General features: G+C 43.2%; 2 protein-coding genes across 2 annotated transcripts; one reads left to right on the top strand and one right to left on the bottom strand.

Moving 5' to 3' along the window:
- Window positions 1-1025: 1025 nt before the first annotated feature.
- LOC118288916 lies at window positions 1026-4369 on the bottom strand. Its single transcript, XM_035615511.2, has 2 exons — window positions 4142-4369; window positions 1026-1558 (listed from the first exon to the last, which is right to left on the bottom strand). The coding sequence occupies exons 1-2, from the start codon at window positions 4270-4272 to the stop codon at window positions 1378-1380; spliced, it is 312 nt and encodes a 103-aa protein (XP_035471404.2). The 5' UTR covers window positions 4273-4369; the 3' UTR covers window positions 1026-1377.
- Window positions 4370-8631: 4262 nt separating this feature from the next.
- LOC118289474 lies at window positions 8632-14127 on the top strand. Its single transcript, XM_035616527.2, has 6 exons — window positions 8632-8744; window positions 9826-9988; window positions 11186-11287; window positions 11669-11845; window positions 12698-12823; window positions 13319-14127. Exons 2-6 carry the CDS (start codon window positions 9940-9942, stop codon window positions 13489-13491), a joined length of 627 nt encoding a protein of 208 aa, XP_035472420.2. The 5' UTR covers window positions 8632-8744; window positions 9826-9939; the 3' UTR covers window positions 13492-14127.
- The last annotated feature ends 6245 nt before the right edge of the window (window positions 14128-20372 follow it).

The raw sequence follows: 20372 nt of genomic DNA on the forward strand, positions 1-20372 counted from the left end.
CACCAACAGAAACACAAAAGTACTGGACGAATTCTTGGGATACTGGTTTATGACCTGTACTGCAGCCAGCCACCATCAGTATAGATCAGTCTTTTGGTTGAAATTATATTCAGTATACATGTAAGTCCACTGATCTTACACCTCAGTGTGTTTCCAGGTGTTGGTGAGAACAATTGTTCATCAGAAAACTGCAGAATTAAACCTTTAGTGTCTCCAGAGGAAGCTGATGAGTTTCCTCAAGTGATGTGACCTGAGTCGAGACTACGAGTTTGAAAAGTAAAGACGTGTCCTCATATATCAGAGGTGTGGATATATGAGAGCAAATCAGAGTCAATGTCCTGCTTTTCATTTATTCATCTTGGATTCAAGTAAAACACAGATTCACATTAAAGGTCTGCGAGGATGAGAGAGTGTCCACAGCTGGTGGAGACTGGATCCTTCAGGACGTCCTGACAAGAAGCACAGCTGGACGGCAGCTTCTCCTCAGAAACATGACTCCTCTTCTCTCAGTGGTCATGAAGACTTTTCTCCATGACACATAACATCAGTGATGGCAAACCCACAGCTCACTAGTCTAATGCAAATATCATCTCATACAATTTGTTTCCATGTTACATGCAGTTATAAACTTGCAAGTTACATTTTTGAACCTTTGAAAATGAAAAAGATATTTTCATCAGTGCTGCTTCTCTTCAATGTTCCTGCACAGAACCTCTGAGCAGGTTCAATAAAGAACAAACACAATGTGACTCTGAGAATCCTGGGTAAAGATCTTTGGCACCAACTAATACATGTGAAATCCTATTCAACACTGAATCATGTTAAGATCAGTTAACAGTAGAAACAGTCTCTTACTCAGAGTGTGATCGTCCATGTTCAGTACTGAAGTTTAGAGGTTCATATTTGGAACAGTCACTCTTCATAGACACACAACTGAACACTGGAGACTCTGATCTTTGTCTGTGGACAAATCAAATACGTTAATCATATCCTCAGAACTTGTAATGAGCATCTTCCCACTTTTTTCTGAACTTTCACTCTGAAAGATTTTCTACATCTACATGTTGGAGGTTGATTTACTGAACCTTACACAAAGTCAAGTGAGGACACGTGTTGCTGTATGATTTAATTTTATTTAGTTGCAGTAGTGAAGCTATGAGCTAAGCAGCAAAATGTAATTACGCCAAACCTGATTTCTATTGGACGAGAATCTCCACCACACCCTTGGTTGTGTTCACCTTCACCCAGCAGCTCTGAGGCTTTCAATGCTCAAACAACACAATAACCAGTGTCATGGTAAAAAAACAAAAAACAAAAAAACAACTTAGTTTTGTATTGAAGGTAAACATGAGAAAACAGAATCATCTTCAGATCAGTTCACAGTAGAAACAGTCTCTTACTCAGAGTGTGAGGTCCAGGTTCAGTACTGAAGTTTGGAGGATGGCCTTTGGACCGGTCACTCTCAATAGACACACAGCTGAGCACTGGAGACTCTGCTCTGTCCTCGTCTTCCTCCAGATCACTCATCTTCTCTGGTCTGAGAGGTGAAGCTCCAACACTGGAGACACACAACAAGCACATTGTAATAAACACAGTCAGTCCTGCAGCTCCTCTTCCTGCTTCTCCTGTGGGCGACTGTTCACCCCCGGTTCCTCCATGTTTGTCTCCTCATCGTCTCTTGTTCCAACGCGTGTTCCGAGCTGTGACTCTGTCGTCTCCTCGTTTCTGCTGCTGGATGAATCAACTCTTCTCTAAGACTGAGCCTGGACCTTCCTCCCACAGACGCTGCTCACAGGGATCAACTTGGGACTAGCACCATTTTAAACTGCCCACAGCTGAGTTGTGTTAATAAATGTAATGTATTTTTAATAAATGAGAGAAAACTGAGGTCAAATAATATGAACTCATCTGCATCAGTGTGTGTGTGTGTGTGTGTGTGTGTGTGTGTGTCTGTCAAAAGGAGCAAGGATATGTATGTAATTTCCAGCAACATGGTCAAATTACATTTTACCCAAGACTCATGGGAGATGTAGTTTATGATCACTGACAAGGAAAAAGTCTCAGGTTTCCTCAACTAAAATGAGCGTTAAAAATGATTGACAGTTTAGTTTCTGACAGACTTTTAGCGCAGAGCCTTACACAATAAAACTATTAATTGGGAAAACTCATTTCAATCTGTTGATACATTTCATACATTCAAATTAAAATGTAATTTTGATGATTCCCTGCGAGATTGTTTTGCCTCACCTGCAGGTACAACTCCTTGGCAGAAACACCACATGTAGCAGGGATGTCACAGTAGTAATTCCCACGTGACTTTTGTAAATTAAGCTTTTTTGTTGTGTATCTGTTTACACACTTGCACTGGATTGCTGTTCGTACTGACCGTGTTTTGAAAAGTTATTCACAAAGACCTGGATTTCTGTAGTGCTATTTCAAGTAAAATTGACACACTGGCTGTGTCCAAATTCAGGGGCTGCGTCCCTCGAAGGGTGCATTTGTAGACCGGTCGCGACCAGGCTATCCCAATTTGTCGGCTCCTTCAAACGTCAAACGTACAACGGCTCCATTGACGTTTAAATGTAAGTATTAGGGCTTCAATAATATCTAAATTGAATGTTTAGCTAGCTTAAAGGTACATATGTTTAATAAACCTAGCGGCCTTAAAACGTGATTATTGCTGTTAAGATAGTTTTGTTAAGTTGTGTGAAAGTCCTTGCAGCTGCTGTATTTTACTGCTGTGTGTGAAACAAATGCGCAAAAACTGTCACTTTCTACTTAAGATGTTCAAAGGTATATATATATATATATATATATATATATATATATATATATGATACTATGACTGTGGGGATTTGACTGGTAACATTTAACTCATTTTACATCCATGAATGGAACATGTGAACATGTACAGGTTTTGAATACTGCTCGATTCCAGACACTTGAATTAAACATTTTTCCAGATCATTAGAAGCGTAAATGTAAACGTGACCTTGGATGTTTTACTGCTTTTGTTAGTATTGTGAATGAAAACTATTGCAGTATTTTATTTCCGGGAGCAAGGAGCAGACTGCTGGGGGATGACCTCGCGTTCACCTCGGGCCTGCAGGGAAGGGTGACTACCCTGCAAGCAAATAAGTGGTGATTTTGAATTGAAATTAGCTTTGTCTCAACCATTTAATTTGATTAAACATTTGCTGAAATGTGTTTTGTTGTTGTTGTTTACTACTGTTACAGATTTCGCACTAACACAGAGTGTGATAGGAATGCAAGTATCCAGGGGTAGGAGATGGAGTATGTGGGAAATCCACTGCTCCAATTTGGCCATGGTTTGTCCTCATGGATGAGGTGTGGGACAGATGCATTCCACTGGCCCCCTGCCCTGATTGCCTCAATCCCAACCAACCAGGGCCAAGTTAGGCAGTGAGCCAACAAAGAGCTGGAGGAGGTAGAAGAAGAAGAAGATTTTTGATTTTTAAAACATACTTTATTTTACACTATTTTCTACAGTCTGTACAACGTAATTGACAGAACTTTTTTCAATGACATTTGTAAAAGAGAGTTCCTCTTTATCAGACATTGTCATGATCTTGTGTTTTGTATTTCCTGTTTTATTTTGAATTAGTTTTTGTACCTCCTGTTTCCCTGGTTCGTGTCTGTTCACTTGTTTTTCCTGTGTCTCCTGCCCCTGTGATTGTCTGCACCTGTTCTAATGTGTCTCACCTGTGTTCTATTGGCCCCGCCCACCATGTGTATTTAGTCTCTGTGCTTCCCTTTGTCTGTGTCACATCGTCTGTTGTTTTGCCACAGTTTGTCCTTTTGCCCCTGGCTCTAGTTTGCCCCCTGGCATGTCGTGGACACCTTTAGTTGGATTTTGTTTGTTTTTTTGTTTGAAACATCGTAAGTCTGTTTTCTTTTCTATTTTATTAAAGACTACATTAAGTGCACCTCTGCATTTGGGTCCTGCTTTCCTGCTCGGCGTGACAGAACGATCAGACCACAATGGACCCAGCAGGTGCTTTAATTGATTTGGATCTCCGTGAGCTGATTTATACACTGACGTGTATTCATGGGATCTACAAGAGGGACAATGACAGGAGAGGAAGGAGGCGGCCTGTACAGGGCATGCAGGGAAGTTTACCTGAAGCCCTGGTTAAAGGGCTTTTTATCCGGCTGGCTGGAAGACTTTCTGAATGCCCCGGACTCCCAGCCAGCCTCCCGGTGTGCCATCCGGCCGGCGCCCCAGGTGGCTAGCATCAGGCTTGCTAGCATCGTGGTTCCGGTTGTACGGCCGGTCTCCACGTCGTCAGTCGGAGGACCAATCGACACGTTCCCCGTCGGTGGTTCGGCCGACGCCTGCTCCTCCTCGTCCTCAGTCGATGGACCGATCGACACAGTCGTCGTCGGTGGTCCAATCGACGCCTGCTCCTCCTCGGTCAGTCGGTCGGGGGGGGGGGCGTTTCGGTGGAGGAGTTTTGTGGAGTGGTGCGACAGGTCCAAGGACTTAGTGATTATCTGGAGCGTGCTAAAAGCACTGAAGAGAAAGATACGATAAGGACTCTGATGCAGCGTTTGATCCGGTCAAGATAGTGGCTGGTTGACTGGTTCCCTCAATTGGGGAGTTTTGAGACCTCTGCTGCTGGTAGCCTCCAGTCAACCACCCCTTCAGCTAGCTACCGGGTTCCTAGTGTGCAGCTCCACGTTGGCAGACCTGTGGCTTGCTTGCCTCCAGCCGTCCTCCATGTCAGCTAGCATCGGGCCTGCTAACCCCGAGCCATCCCCTGTTCCTGCGTCGGAGCTTTCGGCCTGCTCCTCCTCGTCTTCAGTCAGTGGGCCGATCGTCACGTCTCTCGTCGGTGGTCCGACCGACGCCTGCTCCACGTCTCCAGTCGGTGGGCCGATCGACGCGCCGCTCGTCGGTGGTCCGACCAACGCCTGCTCCACATCGCTAGTCCGCGGGCCGATCGACGCGCCGCTCGTCGGTGGTCCAGCCGAACTCTGCTCCTTCTCGCCAGTTGGTGGGCCGATCGACGCGTCCCTCGTATGTGTCAACTGTCAGTGGGACAGAGCGGACAGAGGGAGAAATTAGAAAAATTGGTCCGATCTGAAGTTTCACTACATCTTTCTACTCCTTCACAAACATGTATATAATTTGTGTTGCTAGAGTATTATTTTAAATGTGCGACATAAAGAATCTCATTCATTCAAGGTGGAGGCAAAGAGGCACATTCTCCCGTCAAGTTTGTTTTTTAGAGATCAGAAACTTTGTGTGGGAAGTGGCGTACGCATGTTTCAAGCTCAGTTTTGTGCTTACGCCACGTTTATAAATGAGACCCCAGGGTCTCTGACGTACTGACGCACACGTCCAGTAAGGCCACACAGATTAAAGGCTCCATCATCAGCCAGTGCAGAGAGTTTTGCTGTGAATTAACTTTCCAGTTAAAAAGAACACAGGATTCAAAAACACCCTGATAAAATAGAGGTAACCTGCCTAATTTTGAAACTTTAATATCAGTTAAAAAGTAGAGCCGCATCCAGTCTCAAATTATAAACACACCTGAGTATGCCGCTGGCCACATCCCTCCATACTAGATCAGAAGACCCTGTTCTAGCTCCACAATGTCAGGCTCCAGATCTCTGATAGATCTGGTGATGTCATGTGTGACATTGAGAGTGTGCTGCTGACAGCAGTTTAATTTGGGTCTTTCCATGGTCCCACCACTGCCCTAGACAGGTGAACTCGCTCTTCCTCTGTCTAATATCAGTCCATAAATAACGAAGAGCCTCTCTAAAACTTTGGTCTACAGTTAAAATTAAATTAAAATTAAAACTTGACAGAAAACCAAATCATGGTCAGTAAAACCAACTGGTAAAATTCTACATGATTTAAAAACTCACAAATGATGCTTAAAACAATCATATCTGTCGAGTCAAGATGCTGTTATCGCTTATGTGGGACCATGTGAACTGTTTGGAGCATCCTTCTACAAACATCCACCAGACCATGGGAATAGACCAGCTGCTTCAAGACTTGCTGAGAGACTGGATGAGGCTCTGCATGGTTACGGTTTAAAAGCTCTTTTTCTATGCTCTTCAAATCCCCACCTGAAACCCTACTTGTTGTTGGTGAGTCTGAAGAAAGAGTGTTTGATTCAGCTGAATGTTCCCAGCGCCGGAGTCTTCATGGAAAGAAGCAGGCCACTCTGCTCGCTCCACTCCTCCACAGCTGGACTCGCACTCAGGGAGGGGAACATAGAATCGTAGCCTTCAGTCCACTGGTCATCAGACCAGGTGACTTTTGCTTTCTCATAAAGGTCTAAGCAGCCTTCTAGCTCCTGAATGTCCCCCCGACCCTGGACAAAGACATTCATGTCATTAGCACAAGCTGATACGACCACAGAGACCCCTAAGCAGTTTTCTAAAGTTGGATTCATGCTCGACTCATCAGCCAGTCTTCACGGCCGCAGTGGCGTCACAGCAGGTGTCACTGCTGACAAAACGCTATCTGCACTGCTGGAATCACCACAAGAAGGTTAAAGGGGCTTGCACCATGCCAAGGGCGACAGAGTTGGTGTGTGTATAAGTAGTTGATGAAGAACTTGTGGTTTCAGAAAAACAACGTAAAAGACGAAGGTAGTCTGTTGGTCCTCTGAACGACGACAGAAACGTCGGGGGTGGATTCAGTGTCCTGGTGAAACCCTCCCTCATTCTCCCTGAACAACACTGTCTGGCTCTCGCTTTCACTGTTAAACCTCACGGTGTAGGAGAGATCTCAACAGGGCCATGAATTATTCTCTGCCTCATTGATGCGTCAAGAATAAATCCACCTTGAGCCTGCACAGAAGAGGCTCCATGGCTACACTGTACAGCTGGCCCGAGATGGGGCCACCCTGCCTGATCCCTCGCTTTACCTGTATGGGACCCCTTGACCATCCCCCACCTTCACAACACAACATGCATCACTGTACATCAACTTCACCCAGGACAGGAAGTGCTCCCCGACACCAAAAGCCTTCAGTGTGCCAAACAAAAAGGGATGGATGTTATCTTTGCATTTCAATTTTTGGAGAATAATATGGCGACTCCAGCACTAAGGCTAGAGCCATGGCTGACCACCATGTGCAGACCTCTGACACCTAAGCCCCTTTCTGAGCAATTCTACCCCCGTTTATATTTAAAGAACCCACCCGTAATCTGCATAAAATGAGAAGAGGGAGAGATCAGGAAAAAACAGACAGAGAAAGGCAGAATAAATGAAACACCCAGTGTTGTATGAACATGATTTATTATTTAAAGCTTCCTTCTCTTTGTTGCTTTAGCATCTTTTAGTCCTCTTCTTTTATATCGACTGCTCTGCCGAAGGAATCATCCAGGAAGCGATTCAACTCTCCCAGGTAATACAGGTCTGTATTCTGGGAGATACTGTCTGCTACAGACACACTGTCACACTCTGAATCTGCTTCCATTTCAGTCACCTGAGCATCACCCCCCCCCCCCCCCCCCCCCCCCCCCCCCCCCCCCCCCCCCCCCCCCCCCCCCTCCTGCTGGTTGAAAAACCTGTCCAGCACAGGCACACTGAGGTTTATCCTGCAGTACAGGGGTCTGGGCTGGTTTAAAGAAAGGAGAAGAAACACTGTTAAATAATCTATATGTTTAATGTGGAGGTCTTAGATAAAGGCATGATAAATTGATTCTGAGTAGAAGTAGAAGTATGTATAAGTAGAAGTATGTTAGCATTACTAGTGGCTAAACGATTAACCTGATTCTTTTACCTGGCCATGGTCTCCTCTCAGCCTCAAATACATCACACGCCGGCGTTGGCGGAGAAGCATTTGCTCTTCCTCCATTAAGAGGTCAATAAAAAAAAAAGAAAAGTAAAACTACTTTGTGCTCCATGATTAACGTGTTCCCCCAACAAAACGTTTTCTCCGTTTCTTTCTTTCAGCTTCTTTCTCTCTCATCAGGTTGAGGTGATCACCTGATGCAGCTGGAAGTGCTCTCCTGAGCCGACAGTACTTCATATAACATTCTTTTAGCTTCTGTTGAGCTCTTCTTACATCTACGATATCCCTCACACACCGGCATAAAAATGCAACAAACAAAAATAAACCAATATAAAATATGGCTAAGAAGAAAAAAATTGTGAACTATCCTTTTACTGCCAAAAGCATTGAAAATATCCATGAACTCCTTTGCGAAAGGTAACTGTGGGCAAGTGCATACAGAGATTGCAGTAGTGGAATGCAGTTTCATCGCCTGGCTACATCCGATCTTTTATCATCTTTACCTCATTCAGTGATAAGTGATACTGTCGGCGCAGTGAACTGTCTACCTATGTCTCTGCTTTCCCGGCCCATAGTGTGCATGTCTCTTGTGCTTTTATGTGTACAAGTTGATTTATGCAATTCTAATTTCAGCCTATTCACATCTCACTTCTCCGTTACCTCCCCGGGATAAACAATGGACTGAAGAGCATGCACTAAGTGCTGCAGTGAGGTCGGCTCACCTCCATACTGGCTCCAGTAAAGTTCCTCTCACCACCTCTGCTCCTGTCTGCCAGCCAGCCACACCCTGCTCTCTCAGCTGCATCTCATCCACGATCACACCCAGTATATAAGCCTCTCCCGTTCACAGACTCAGTGCCAGGTTGTTCTTTGCATCGATGACAGACTTTCCAGCGTTGGGACTGATTTCCTGTCTTCGACCCTGCTTCACCCCGTCCTCCCTGCCTCGTCTCTACCACGGTAAACACCTCTGCCCTCTGTCCCCAACTACGAGCTTTGTCAGTATATTTCTGGAGCGCTGTCTGCCTGTCTCCTCTGCGGCCTGGCTTCTCCCCGTACCTGCTCTTCGCCGTGAGTTTTCGGCCATCAATGCGGTGGGTTGCTTCATCTTCCAGACTCTGAGCTGTGTTACGCCCCGGTCGTCTGGACTGCTCCTGGGTGCCTGCTCTTCCGCCTGCTATACGCTACAAGCTGCCTTTAGCCTGTTTTCTCTGCCAACCTGCTGGTCTGCTGCAATAAAGGACATTGCCAACTCTCCCCGTGGTTGGCAATCCATCCCCTCTTGGGTTCAATTCTTTAATCAAAAACTTTAAATACGTATTTGTCAGGTTGTTCTGAGTGAATATTGGTTTGCGTCAGAACAGTTCTGCATGGGGCAACTTGATTGTTGGGGAACACATGCAACAGCTAATTACATACAGGGGCCCTAAAGGGCTCTAAAGAAATAGAGCAAGAATCTGCTCAGGTTTTCCTGTATTTGCTGAACAAATGACTGGTTTGAGGACTGCAGGATCTCACAATTGCCACTGAAACAACCATTAAAAGAGAGCTTAGTGTGCAATCCTGACTCAATTCAGTATGAGATTATACACCTACCTACATCAGGGGAACGGAAAGTCAAAGGTATGATGGGTATGTGCAGAGAACAGTACATGCATGGTATCCCTTCTGTCAGATCAGATAGGTCTATCTGAACTATCTTGTTCACATTGACTTAATCTCGAAAGCTTCCTCAATGCCACAATAAGAAAACCAAGAATAACTTAAATGAATAGATTGAGAAACACTTTGTTGGTCCATTCACTTTCTGACATAGCAACCTCAAATCTAGTTGAATACTGGAGCTTTGGCTGCCTCTGCACTAACATGAGTAGCTGTAGCTCTTCGGCCTGAGAGAAGAGAACTATAAAACCATGCCTTGAACTGGTTCCACAGCTGAACGATTTAACATCAAGTTGTCCTTAGTGACTTTTCTACTCATTTCAATTCCGGTTGGATGAAAGAAAAAAAAATAAAATCAGGGATGTCTGTTTCTTTCTAGCCCAACAGGAAGTGTCTTGGCCATCTGTTGGGGCTGTGTCGCACTGCACAATTGTATATAAGCTGTGGTGTTTTCCCCCTTGAAACACCAAACGCTTACCAACCACCACCAAACATGAAGCTGCTGCTGTCTATCTGTTTGACCTTGGCTCTGCTCTATAAAGGTAACTGATTTTCTCCAGGTATCAATTTGTTTATTACTGTGGTATGTATCAATGCAGAAAAGTCGTATTTTTGAAGAAACTGAATTATTTTCTATACAATGAAGCACCCTAGCAGAGTTATCAATTTGGCATCCCTTTTGAATCTGCATCCTGTATTTGCAAGTGAAGTTCACTGCCTTCTACATTAAAAAAAAACAACTCAAAGGTCCAAGGCTTATGTTAAACTCAGTAAAGTCTGTGAAAATGTGTCTAAATGTGAGGAAGGATCAAACAGCATATACAGTATAACTGCTATAGTGCATCAGGGAGCAGCTGGGATATGTATTTGATTAAAGTAACACAATTATTAATCAATTTATCAAAAAAAAAAACATTGATCATAAATGTATTTATTTAAAATGCAAATAATTAGTTATCCTAGAGATTTTAATGTTTTTTCCCTGTTTTTTTTTGTAATTGTAAATTGATAACTCTAAATTGACTAATCGTTTTTCACTTTTTCTTTAAATATTAGACATACTTATCATTAGCAGCCTGACAGCAATTGTCTGGTCGCAACAATTGCAAGCATATTAACGCATCTGATGAGTTTTTTGATGAAAAGTTGACATTTTAGATGCAGGCCTGTTACAAATGTGGACTGTTGTGGTTGTTCTGTTTAAATATATATATGTACAGTAAAACGGCATACAATCTACAGAGGACAATGTGCACTTTTGTTGCATATACTGTATCTTAACCACATAAGGAAGAGCAATAACTCTACATATGTACATGTCATGCACATGTACTCTTGGGATATATATATATATATATATATATATATATATAATTATAGCTGTATGGTGAGAACGTATATAAATGCTCAATCATACTGTATAATACAATGGGCAAATAGGGTAAATAATATATGTATTAATTTGAAAAGACCGACTGCCATTATTGTATTATTTCTTCTCTTTGGCAGTATTTGTGACAACAACCAAAAGGGGTTTTAAAGGGATACTTCTGGTCATTTAAAAGGATACTTCTGGTCATATAGGAAGAAGCCTCTAGTCGGAGAAAAAGGTTGTAAATGTCATCCAGGTGACCTCTGACTTCCTTAATGTGCCTTGTGTGTGAAATGGGATGGGAGCGGGAACTCCCAATAAAACTGAAATGAATTGAATGTCGTTCATGGTTTTGTTCATGTTTCAGCTGAGTCGCTACGCTGCCATACGTGTACCAATGAAATGTGTACAAACTCAAACTCAGTCCAGTGTCCTGCCACGAGTACAGCATGCAGAACTGTCACCTCAGGTGGGTGCCAGTAATTTATCATACTGTAAAAGTTTTAGATCAGCAATGTTAAAGGTACAGTGTGTACTCCGCAATTTTTCTACATTTGCCTAGAAGACACTAAGCAAACACTGGCTCAAGAGAACCATGCACATTTTTACCTGAGAGCAATGGGTTCTCCCTAGAAGAGAGAACCTGGAAGGAAGAACCTATGGTCAAAATCTGCACCCTCACCACTGGAAGTCACTAAATCCTTCGTAGACCCTAATGATCAGCTTTTCCATCCTGTTATGATGAGATTAAGTTTGGTTTTGATAATAGATGACAAGGGTGACTGAACAATTTACAATCAAGATTTTCTTACTTCTGTCATTCCCATTTTTTTCCTTCTCCTTCCTTCAGTGACGGGGACCGGTTCATCCGCCGATGTGACAGTGAATAAAAACTGTTCATCACTTCTGTCTTGCATCACTCCTCTCAGCGTTGAGACTGAATGGTCAGTGAATCTAGGTTTCTTACGGGAAGCCCACGCTCAGATTTGCTGCATTACTGACGACTGCAACGACCAGACACTGGCCAGTAAGAGTTACTGCTACTTCTGTCAAGGGGCATTTTAACCTTCGACTATCTGTAAAACCTTTGTCACTTGCATTTCCAAGTCCAGGTTGAGTTTAAATGTGTCACATTTGATCCAAATATCTTTTCATTAGAAATTAGCCTGTTGAGAAATACACTTATTGCATTTCATTCTGAGACTGATACCAATCTTATGTTTGTGTGTTGAATATGAAGCTGGCTTCAGGCTGTGGCTAGCTTTGCACAAATGCTTTAAGGAGGGGAAAAAACTAGACAGGGTTGGGTGGCATTTGTCAACAAAATCTTGTCTGCCTCTGTCCAAAGATAACAAAATCCACATAACACTTCTAAGCTCAGTTTTTTTCTGGACAAAATGTATCTGTCAAAACAACAATTCACCATTCAATCCTTGACCTGTGTCTCCGTATGTTTCTCACTGGTAAATGCTCCAGGAAGTTACTACTTACCTGAACTCCAGAGGCACTGGTGGATGGATTTCATTGGCTTTGGACAGATGCATGCCGTCTGTTATCACTGCTATCCTTTGTTTATGACCATCCATTAAGATGTGCAAGTGGCATCCATCTTTTCATCAAACTCTTGAAGAAAGAAACGATCATAATTTCCAAAATGACTAACTACACCTTTCTGCAGGCGGTAATATACATTTAAACTTTTAAGATGATAATGGAGGTGAGGAGAGGTCCAATACCAAAAGTAAGCGTGACAATGATGTTTTAGTTAAGTCAGTTCAGCTTGGGGACTGGTGTTAAAGATGAATAGCTACATGTAGTAAAGATCTGCAGTTCAAATAAGCCTGTCTCCATTTTTATTTCCCCCCCTATATGTTTCCAGCTCCAAGTACTTTAGTGAATGGGAAGGTGTGTCCGGCTTGTGCGAGCTCAGCTGGCAGCTCGGCTGGGACCTGCAACGCAACATTGCACTGTGTGGGAGCTGAGGACAGTTGCTTCTCTGGCAGCAGTGAGTTCCTGCAGTAAAATTTAAAAAATTAAACTTTAGCCTACCACTATAACACATTCAATACACCAGCAACTTGTAATTGACATAAATAGATACCAATTGAAAAATTGAACCCTATGACTGACCATGATTTAACATTACTGTACGAGTCACAAACTCACAAATCAGTCACTCACTTATTCACTTCCACTCTGTCAGCCAATAGTCATTTTTACAATGATACATTTTTCAGTGTCAATACCAGTGTTTCAGTGCCATTGAGTTCAGGTTTTGTTTTCCACAACAATACTTCACTGGTCTAATCCAATAGAAGGCAGGGTTTATGATATATATTGCAGCCAGCCACCAGGGGGCAATCAATATGATTTGGCTTAATTTTTTTGGTATGTCATGTTGCCCATATGTACATTACGGTCTATGGGTTTGATCAAATGCCCTTATCATTTTTTCTAATGTGTAATTTTCTTTCCTTCCTCTCATGTCCTTCCTCTGCAGCAAACACAAACATGCAGCTTGGTTGTATAACCAGAAACCTCTGCGGCATCCAAGCTGCTATCATAGCTGCGGTCTCTGATTACCCGAGGATCACATGTGGAGCACCATGGAGTGTCAGGATCAGCACCATGCTTCTGACCTTTGTTCTTACAGTGTATAAAGTCCTTATTTAGACATCACATGTAATCACACATTTTTGTGATAACATGATATATGAACAGATGAATGCAGGAACATCATGTACAGAAATACAGAAGTACAACCCATTGCTTTCTTCTGAAAAAATACGTGTCTGCAAGGGTGCACGCACTTAACACATTAGATGATTTCATAACAGTATGTAACAATGGTGTATGAGAACAGATCTTTGAAAGTAACACCCACAAGCACACAGATAAAATCATGAACAGGCACACCCATAAACATGTACAGATACAATCATACAGAGATAAAGTCACAGGGAAGCAGACACACAGTTATGCTTATAGATAGGAACAGCGATAGCACGTGCTGCAAAAACATTAAGGATGGGGACATATGTTGTCCCTATATGGAAGACAATTCCCCACAATGTGACTGCGTTAACAGATTTAGGTCCCCACAAAAATCTAGAGATACTTAGACCACTCAAAGATATAGAGTACATGCACAAATCTGGATTTTAGAGATAGACATTCAAACATACAGCATGAGTCAACTGTTGAGGAGGGCTCCTGTGTTTAAGATGTGTAAATGGTACTAAAGGGCACTTTCATAACTACTCCAGTATTTACTGTGTATTATTCTGATAATAAAATGTGTGTCACCTATCTCCAAGCTTTTCCTGCATTCTAGCCAATTAGTAATTTATTTACCTGTGGGAGCCATTGGTCCACAACTTCAAGAAACGTGGATCTAATAAGACTGATATGTCAGTACTCATAACCATAATCATAACTTAAAACAAATCATAAATGTGGCACAAATTGAACCGATATTAAGTATTTTTATATTCACATTTAAATAAACTACAGTTGTGTGGAGCCTTAAAAAGGATGCAAAATGAGTAAGTAATAGTCACAGGGAAACAGCAGGAGGACTGTGCATAGATGGGCATACTCAGTACAGTACAGTAAAATTAAAGTTATGAGTACACCTACATATAATAATCTAATATGTTCAGCCCGGTGACCAGCTGAAGCCTCTGCTCAAGGTTTCCAGTGACCAATCCAAGCCTAAGTCACAGGTTTGGGAGCTGCCCAGCTATCCTGAGCCTCTACTGAATGGCAGCTCCAGTCATTCTGAGCCAGATCCAGTGTTGGGGGTCCCTGCTGACTTCCCATCTGTTCCTGCATCAGGGGTCCTGGCTGACGCTTCTTCAGTCCAGCGTCGGGGGTCATGAGTCATCTTCTGCTCCAGTGCTGAAGAGGTCTAGTGCTCCAAGGTCCATTGCTCCAAGTCTGTTCCTCGTATCCTTGTCTGGGGAGGTCGTGCCTCCGCCTGTCTGCTTGGCCCCGGTCCCCCCGAGCCATCTTGCTCTGTCCCCGTCCTGTCCTGGGCCTTCCGCCTGTACCCCCCAGCAAAGCCCATTTAAATTACATCAACATTCTACTACTTGTAGTTTGATAGTCATTATGTCAACTGGTGCATATGTGTTTGTTCATTAAAACTTTTCATTGTTTGGTGTGGTGTTCTTTGCTATTCCATTCAATTAATTCATATGTTGTCTCAATGCGCTTTACATAGTGAGGTTGAGAACTCACATTTTTTTGGAATCAAGGTTTATTTTTATTTTCAAATACAAACAACACAGTTTATGTAGCAATCAATGGACACAAAAACTCAACATCTCTCCCTCTACCCATCCACCCTCCCAACCCGCAGCATGGCATGCTGTTCAAAATAATACAACGTACAAAAGGTTAAACTAAGAGAGAAAAAATATAATGAAATAAAATGAAATAAAAGAACAAATAACAAAAAAAGGGAAAAAATAATTAGTGAATAACTTAAAAATGATTAGGGAAAAATAGATATAGTTCCTCTCACGGGGTATCTGATCTTCTCCACCCTCAGTGACTGCATAACCTCTCGAATCCAATGTGCAAAAGCAGGAGGAGAAGCCTCCTTCCACTTGGGCAGTATCAATCTCCTAGCTAACAGAGTGGAGTAAGCCACTCAATTTGCCTGAGTAGTCTTTATACTGTATGTGTACCAGCTGGAACGACCCCAAAAATGGCAAAGGACCAAGCGGGTGGCGTAACACAGTGGTTAAGGAGCCGAAGACGGATTGCCAAAACTGTGTCAATGCTGTTGCAGGACCAGAACATATGAAAAAGGTCAGCAGTATCTTGATTGCATCTTTCACATTTTGAATCTAGCTCTGGATACATTTTTGACAACCTCTCTTTAGAATGGCGATGGACAACTTCAAACTGGATAACACAATGCCTTGCACACACTGAGGAGGAATGTATCCTTCGGATTGCCTGATCCCAAATTTCCTCCGAGATTGAACTGTCCATATCAACCTTTCCCATTGTATTAATTGTATTGTCAAGTTTGCTAATGTATCCCTTACTGACAGGTTTAAAGGTGCGGCAAGCGATTTTTGACTTTTTGTCATATTACTTGAAACTCTCATAACATACCGACAACGATTAATACATTGAATGATCTGAAACTGAAATGAAAAAAAATCCCTTATCTGTGGCTGTGGCAGGACTGTAAAAAAACACAACCAATCAGAAAGCTCGGTCCGAAGAAAATTAACGGATGAACCTGCTTTCTTCCTGCCTGCACGAACTCCGCTTGTTCACCACAAATTGCTAATGCAATAGCATAAACAATAGCTATTGCTACGTCAGCTTGTGTGCATCTACAGCGAACGCTGCCTGTGTGTTCGCCGGTTGTCTTCACTGTAGTTCTGAGCAAATGTCGTTTGATTGTTTATCTGTTTTAGCTTTGAACGGTGTAGTGAGAATGGCACTGTGCGTGGCTAGAAGCTTGTAGTAGCAGCTGATGTGCATGTTGCGATCTGTGTGCAATAGATTGTGGGATCGTGACATCACCAATGCAATGCATTGTGGGGGATTAAGACACAGAAGTTCTGTAGAGAACGGAGTTGTAGCATTGTTGCGACTGGTGTGTAGTGGATAGTGGTTCCTTCATTTTCGATCACTACTAAGAAACTGTGCTGTGTTGTTACCCACCACAGTCGGACTCATGATCGGCGTGGACAACGGATCGCAAATCAACTGCAATTTTTCAGCTTTCCGGCTTGGAAAAAAAGGAGAGAGGAACACATGTCGCCGGCTCCACCTGGGCAGAGATCAGAGATTGATGAAGCTACACCACCCAACATAGCTGCACAGAGGTCACAGGGGGAGAACACTGGAGAAGAGCAGGAATGCAGTTTTTTGTGGAGACAGACGGGTTGAAATTGACCGCTTGCTGGAAGAGGGCAGGCTACTGAAGGAAGCGCTCTCCAAAAAGAATGTCGATGTGCATTTCTTAAAGGATGACGATGTGAAGGTCAAGTACTACACTGGACTTCCATGTTTTGCGGTTGTCCATGCCTAGCACAAAATTTTTGCCTTTTAAGATGCTCCTCCTAACTCTGACGCGCCTGAGGCTGAATCTCCCAATCCAGCACATTGCACATCTTTTCTGCATTGACCGAAAGACTGTGTCCACCACGTTCAGAGACGTCATAGCTACAATTTATACACACCTCAGCCCCTTGGTGCACTGGCCAGAGACACATTGCTTACAAGGCAGCATGCCACATCAGTTTGTGGAGGCTTTTGGCATTCACGTAGCGGTTATCAGCATTTTCCCACTACAAACACAAGCACACCATTAAGGACCAGATTGGCATTTCACCACAGGGAGCTATCTCGTTCATATCAAAAGGGTTGGGAGGCCGTGTAAGTGACAAACATGTGGCTGAGAACAGTGGCATTCTTCAAAAATTACTGCCTGGAGACTCTGTGTTGGCGGATCGTGGGTTTGACATCAGCGACAGTGTCGGACTTGTGTGTGCAGAGCTGAAAATCCCAGCATTCACAAGAGGACGTTGCCAGCTGGATGCAAAAAGATGTGGAGGAGACACGTAAGATAGCTCACCTCAGGGTCTACATGGAGAGGGTGATTGGATGTGTACGCTCCAAATACACAATGATAATGAGACAAAACCAGTGTGCATGGTGCTCCAATGTGAAGGCAAGGACATAACTATCCTTAACCTTGAAGATTGTGTCTGATGTGCTTTGACAAATGTGCCCCAATGTTGTCATTAAACCACCAACCATGTGAATGTTACGTGTTTTACCATAATATATGACAAAAATACTTAACAATAATTCTTAACCTCTTTATTTGTGTAACAGAATATCGATTTGTGCAATGCTGAAGTAAAACACTAACAGTGTAGTGCAAATAAAAATAAATAACCTTTATATGCTCAAAACTCAGATGAAAAATAAATACACAATAAATAAACGGGTAAAGTGACGGTGTAAACTTCAAGTAAAGACAATTTAAATAACACAAAAGGCAAATATCACAGCAACATGATGCATAAAACAAAAATGTAAACAATATCAACCAAATATGGTTTTAGTTAGTCTGTGTGCATGTGGCACAGAGCCCCGGCTCTCTAGCTGAAGGTGTCTGATTGAGGTCCCCGCCTTCAGGGGGAACCACTGGACTGCACAGTCCAGCGACACATTGTCACATGCCACCATGTCATCCTGATCTTCAGGCCCTCTGCAAAGGCACCACACTTTCTGTCTGTGTTCCTATTCTTGTTTCTTGGCCTTGTGCGAGATGGCTGTTTTTCTTTTAAAGGCTCGGCATGCGGCGTTGTGGTCGTTGTTCTGGTGGGTCCCTACCACATAGTCACAATACACTTGTGTTTGTGCTTGACTGTAGTACTGGTGTCTTCTCTTCAAGTTCAAGTCTCACCAGTTTGCTGGACACAAAGGTTTTCATCTTGACAGGACTGCAGGATGGAGTTGTTGCGGTGCTTAAATGTGCATTTTATTTCCAGACCCCCTTTCCCACAGCAAGCGCACTGAATAACCCCTTCAGGAGACACCCCAATTTCTGGAAATGATGGGTTTATCATAAATCCAGAGAGCTCCACTTTCAGGTTCCTGTGCTGGGATGCTGTAGGAGATGTTTTTCTGGGGTAGCTCACCCACCTCACAGTTGACATGGCAGGCATGGAAACACTGGTGGACACATGGATGTTTGAAGCTGTTATTCTTCCTGCCCTTGATGTGTACCAGGCAGGGGAGCGATGTTGCTGTCTTGTCTGAGCTTCCACCGCAGCCGTCTGTGTCTATGTTACTGTTGCCGCACTTGTGAGGCCCTCACAGTGCTGCTGCAGGACAGACAGTTTGCATCCATACTTTACGCGGTCGCAAAAGCGCAGTAAAGATTTTGGCACAACACATGGCTGAACAGGCTCTGCAAAGTGGTGGTAGTAGTCTTCCATTCCAGATAAACAAGCAGCCTTACTGTGAGTGAACAACGTCTGAAGCAGGGGTGACAATTCTGAAAGTGTGGGCTTGTACCCACATGTAAGCGTGCCGCCAACACAATTCTGTATCGCCGACAATCTTCTCTTTCCACTGATGCAGTCGTCAAGCGCCTTCCTCTTAGCTGCACTGAGGATTAGTTGATCTTATACCCCAGTAGTGTTGTCAGTCTTTTACAGTAATGTTGATCTATTATTGTGATATTCTTTCTACAGGACCAGTGCCTAAAGAGTCGACGACAGCACAGCCTGACCCGTGAGCCAACGGACCTGCTTTGACACTAGAGCTAGGAAACCCTGTGCAGACAGTTTCTTCCTTTTTTTGTACATATGTTGTTTATGCTAATATTATTATTTATTTATTTGTTATATTGTATGATGTTCCAAAAAAATAAACAGGTGTCATGACACATATTGTTCTCATTTGTGGCCTTGAATATTTTAAAGATTTGTATTCAAACAATTTAGAGCAGGTTATGCTGAACATAAATAAAAATAAACATTGCTATAGGACAAAATACTGTATCTGCAAGATGTAAACCTCCATATGTGGCAGCCTGGACACGGGAGTCATGAAGTTGCCCACAGCACTTTCTTTCCGCGTCTTCGGTCAGTTCTGGCAGACACAAGTAGGTTGACCTGCAACGGGACGGCCCGGTGGAGCAGCATCTGCTGATGTCAGGTGTAGTTAAAGAGCAGGCTTGTGTCACGTCACTGCTCCAAGCTCGGTCCTCGAATTCTGGCCTGTACAGTAACATGATTAGATTAGATACATGATAAATGATTAGATGTATGATAAGATACATTGAACAGAGTCTGGAGTGAACTCATAGTCTGAGCCAACAACACTCGTCGTGGAAGCTCTGATGTGCTAAACAACATGTTATGAGTCCTGTACAAAATTCACCTTCGTCATTAAAAATATGAAGTCAAATCAAACTTTGGCTGGGTAGTACAGCTAACCTTGTATATGTTTTAGCTTTGCCAGTGTTCCGGCTTGACTGGTGATCATGTTAACTGGTGACATTTGTTTACGTTTTCTGCTCTCCAGAGTTCCAGATCGCGGATTCGGTCAGCAGATTCGTCATTTTTCTCGAAGCATATAACTGTGTGTTCATGAAGAAGTGTGGTGACAAAAAAGGCCTCGAGGGGGGAAATGTAAACAAAACCGATTCATGTAAAACCGTCTACCCGAGTAAATCTCACCTACACACAGCTATACGAAACTTGCGGCCCAAACAAACAAAAACACGTGAGCGATGGGATTCGAAACGAAGAAGCTCAGGCGTATAACACCCGTGATGTGATCATGTGAAAACTCAACATGCTGCTGTGATGTGTCAAGCTTTCATGTATCGTCAACTTGTGTCTTGTTAAAGTTGTCAGACGTGATTTTAAAGCACGAAACGGGGCTCGGCATGCATTTGAAATGTGCTGTCTGCCACACTGGTTACATTTGTTGAGACAGAGTTTGATTCATGAAATTGACTTTATTAAAATCACAGCTCGACTAAATAATGCGTAAATAGA

The sequence above is a fragment of the Scophthalmus maximus genome, chromosome 17, assembly GCF_022379125.1.
Source record: "Scophthalmus maximus strain ysfricsl-2021 chromosome 17, ASM2237912v1, whole genome shotgun sequence".
Taxonomy (NCBI): domain Eukaryota; kingdom Metazoa; phylum Chordata; class Actinopteri; order Pleuronectiformes; family Scophthalmidae; genus Scophthalmus; species Scophthalmus maximus.

Bases quoted from the DNA above. Each gene is read 5' to 3' on its own strand.
- LOC118288916 (XM_035615511.2), bottom strand. From the start codon at position 4,272: ATGCTAGCAAGCCTGATGCTAGCCACCTGGGGCGCCGGCCGGATGGCA. The intron at 1,559-4,141 runs GTAAACTTCCCT...GTGTGTCTCCAG, and splicing joins CCCTTTAACCAGGGCTTCAG to TGTTGGAGCTTCACCTCTCA.
- LOC118289474 (XM_035616527.2), top strand. From the start codon at position 9,940: ATGAAGCTGCTGCTGTCTATCTGTTTGACCTTGGCTCTGCTCTATAAA. The intron at 11,288-11,668 runs GTGGGTGCCAGT...TCCTTCCTTCAG, and splicing joins ATGCAGAACTGTCACCTCAG to TGACGGGGACCGGTTCATCC. The intron at 11,846-12,697 runs GTAAGAGTTACT...ATATGTTTCCAG, and splicing joins CAACGACCAGACACTGGCCA to CTCCAAGTACTTTAGTGAAT.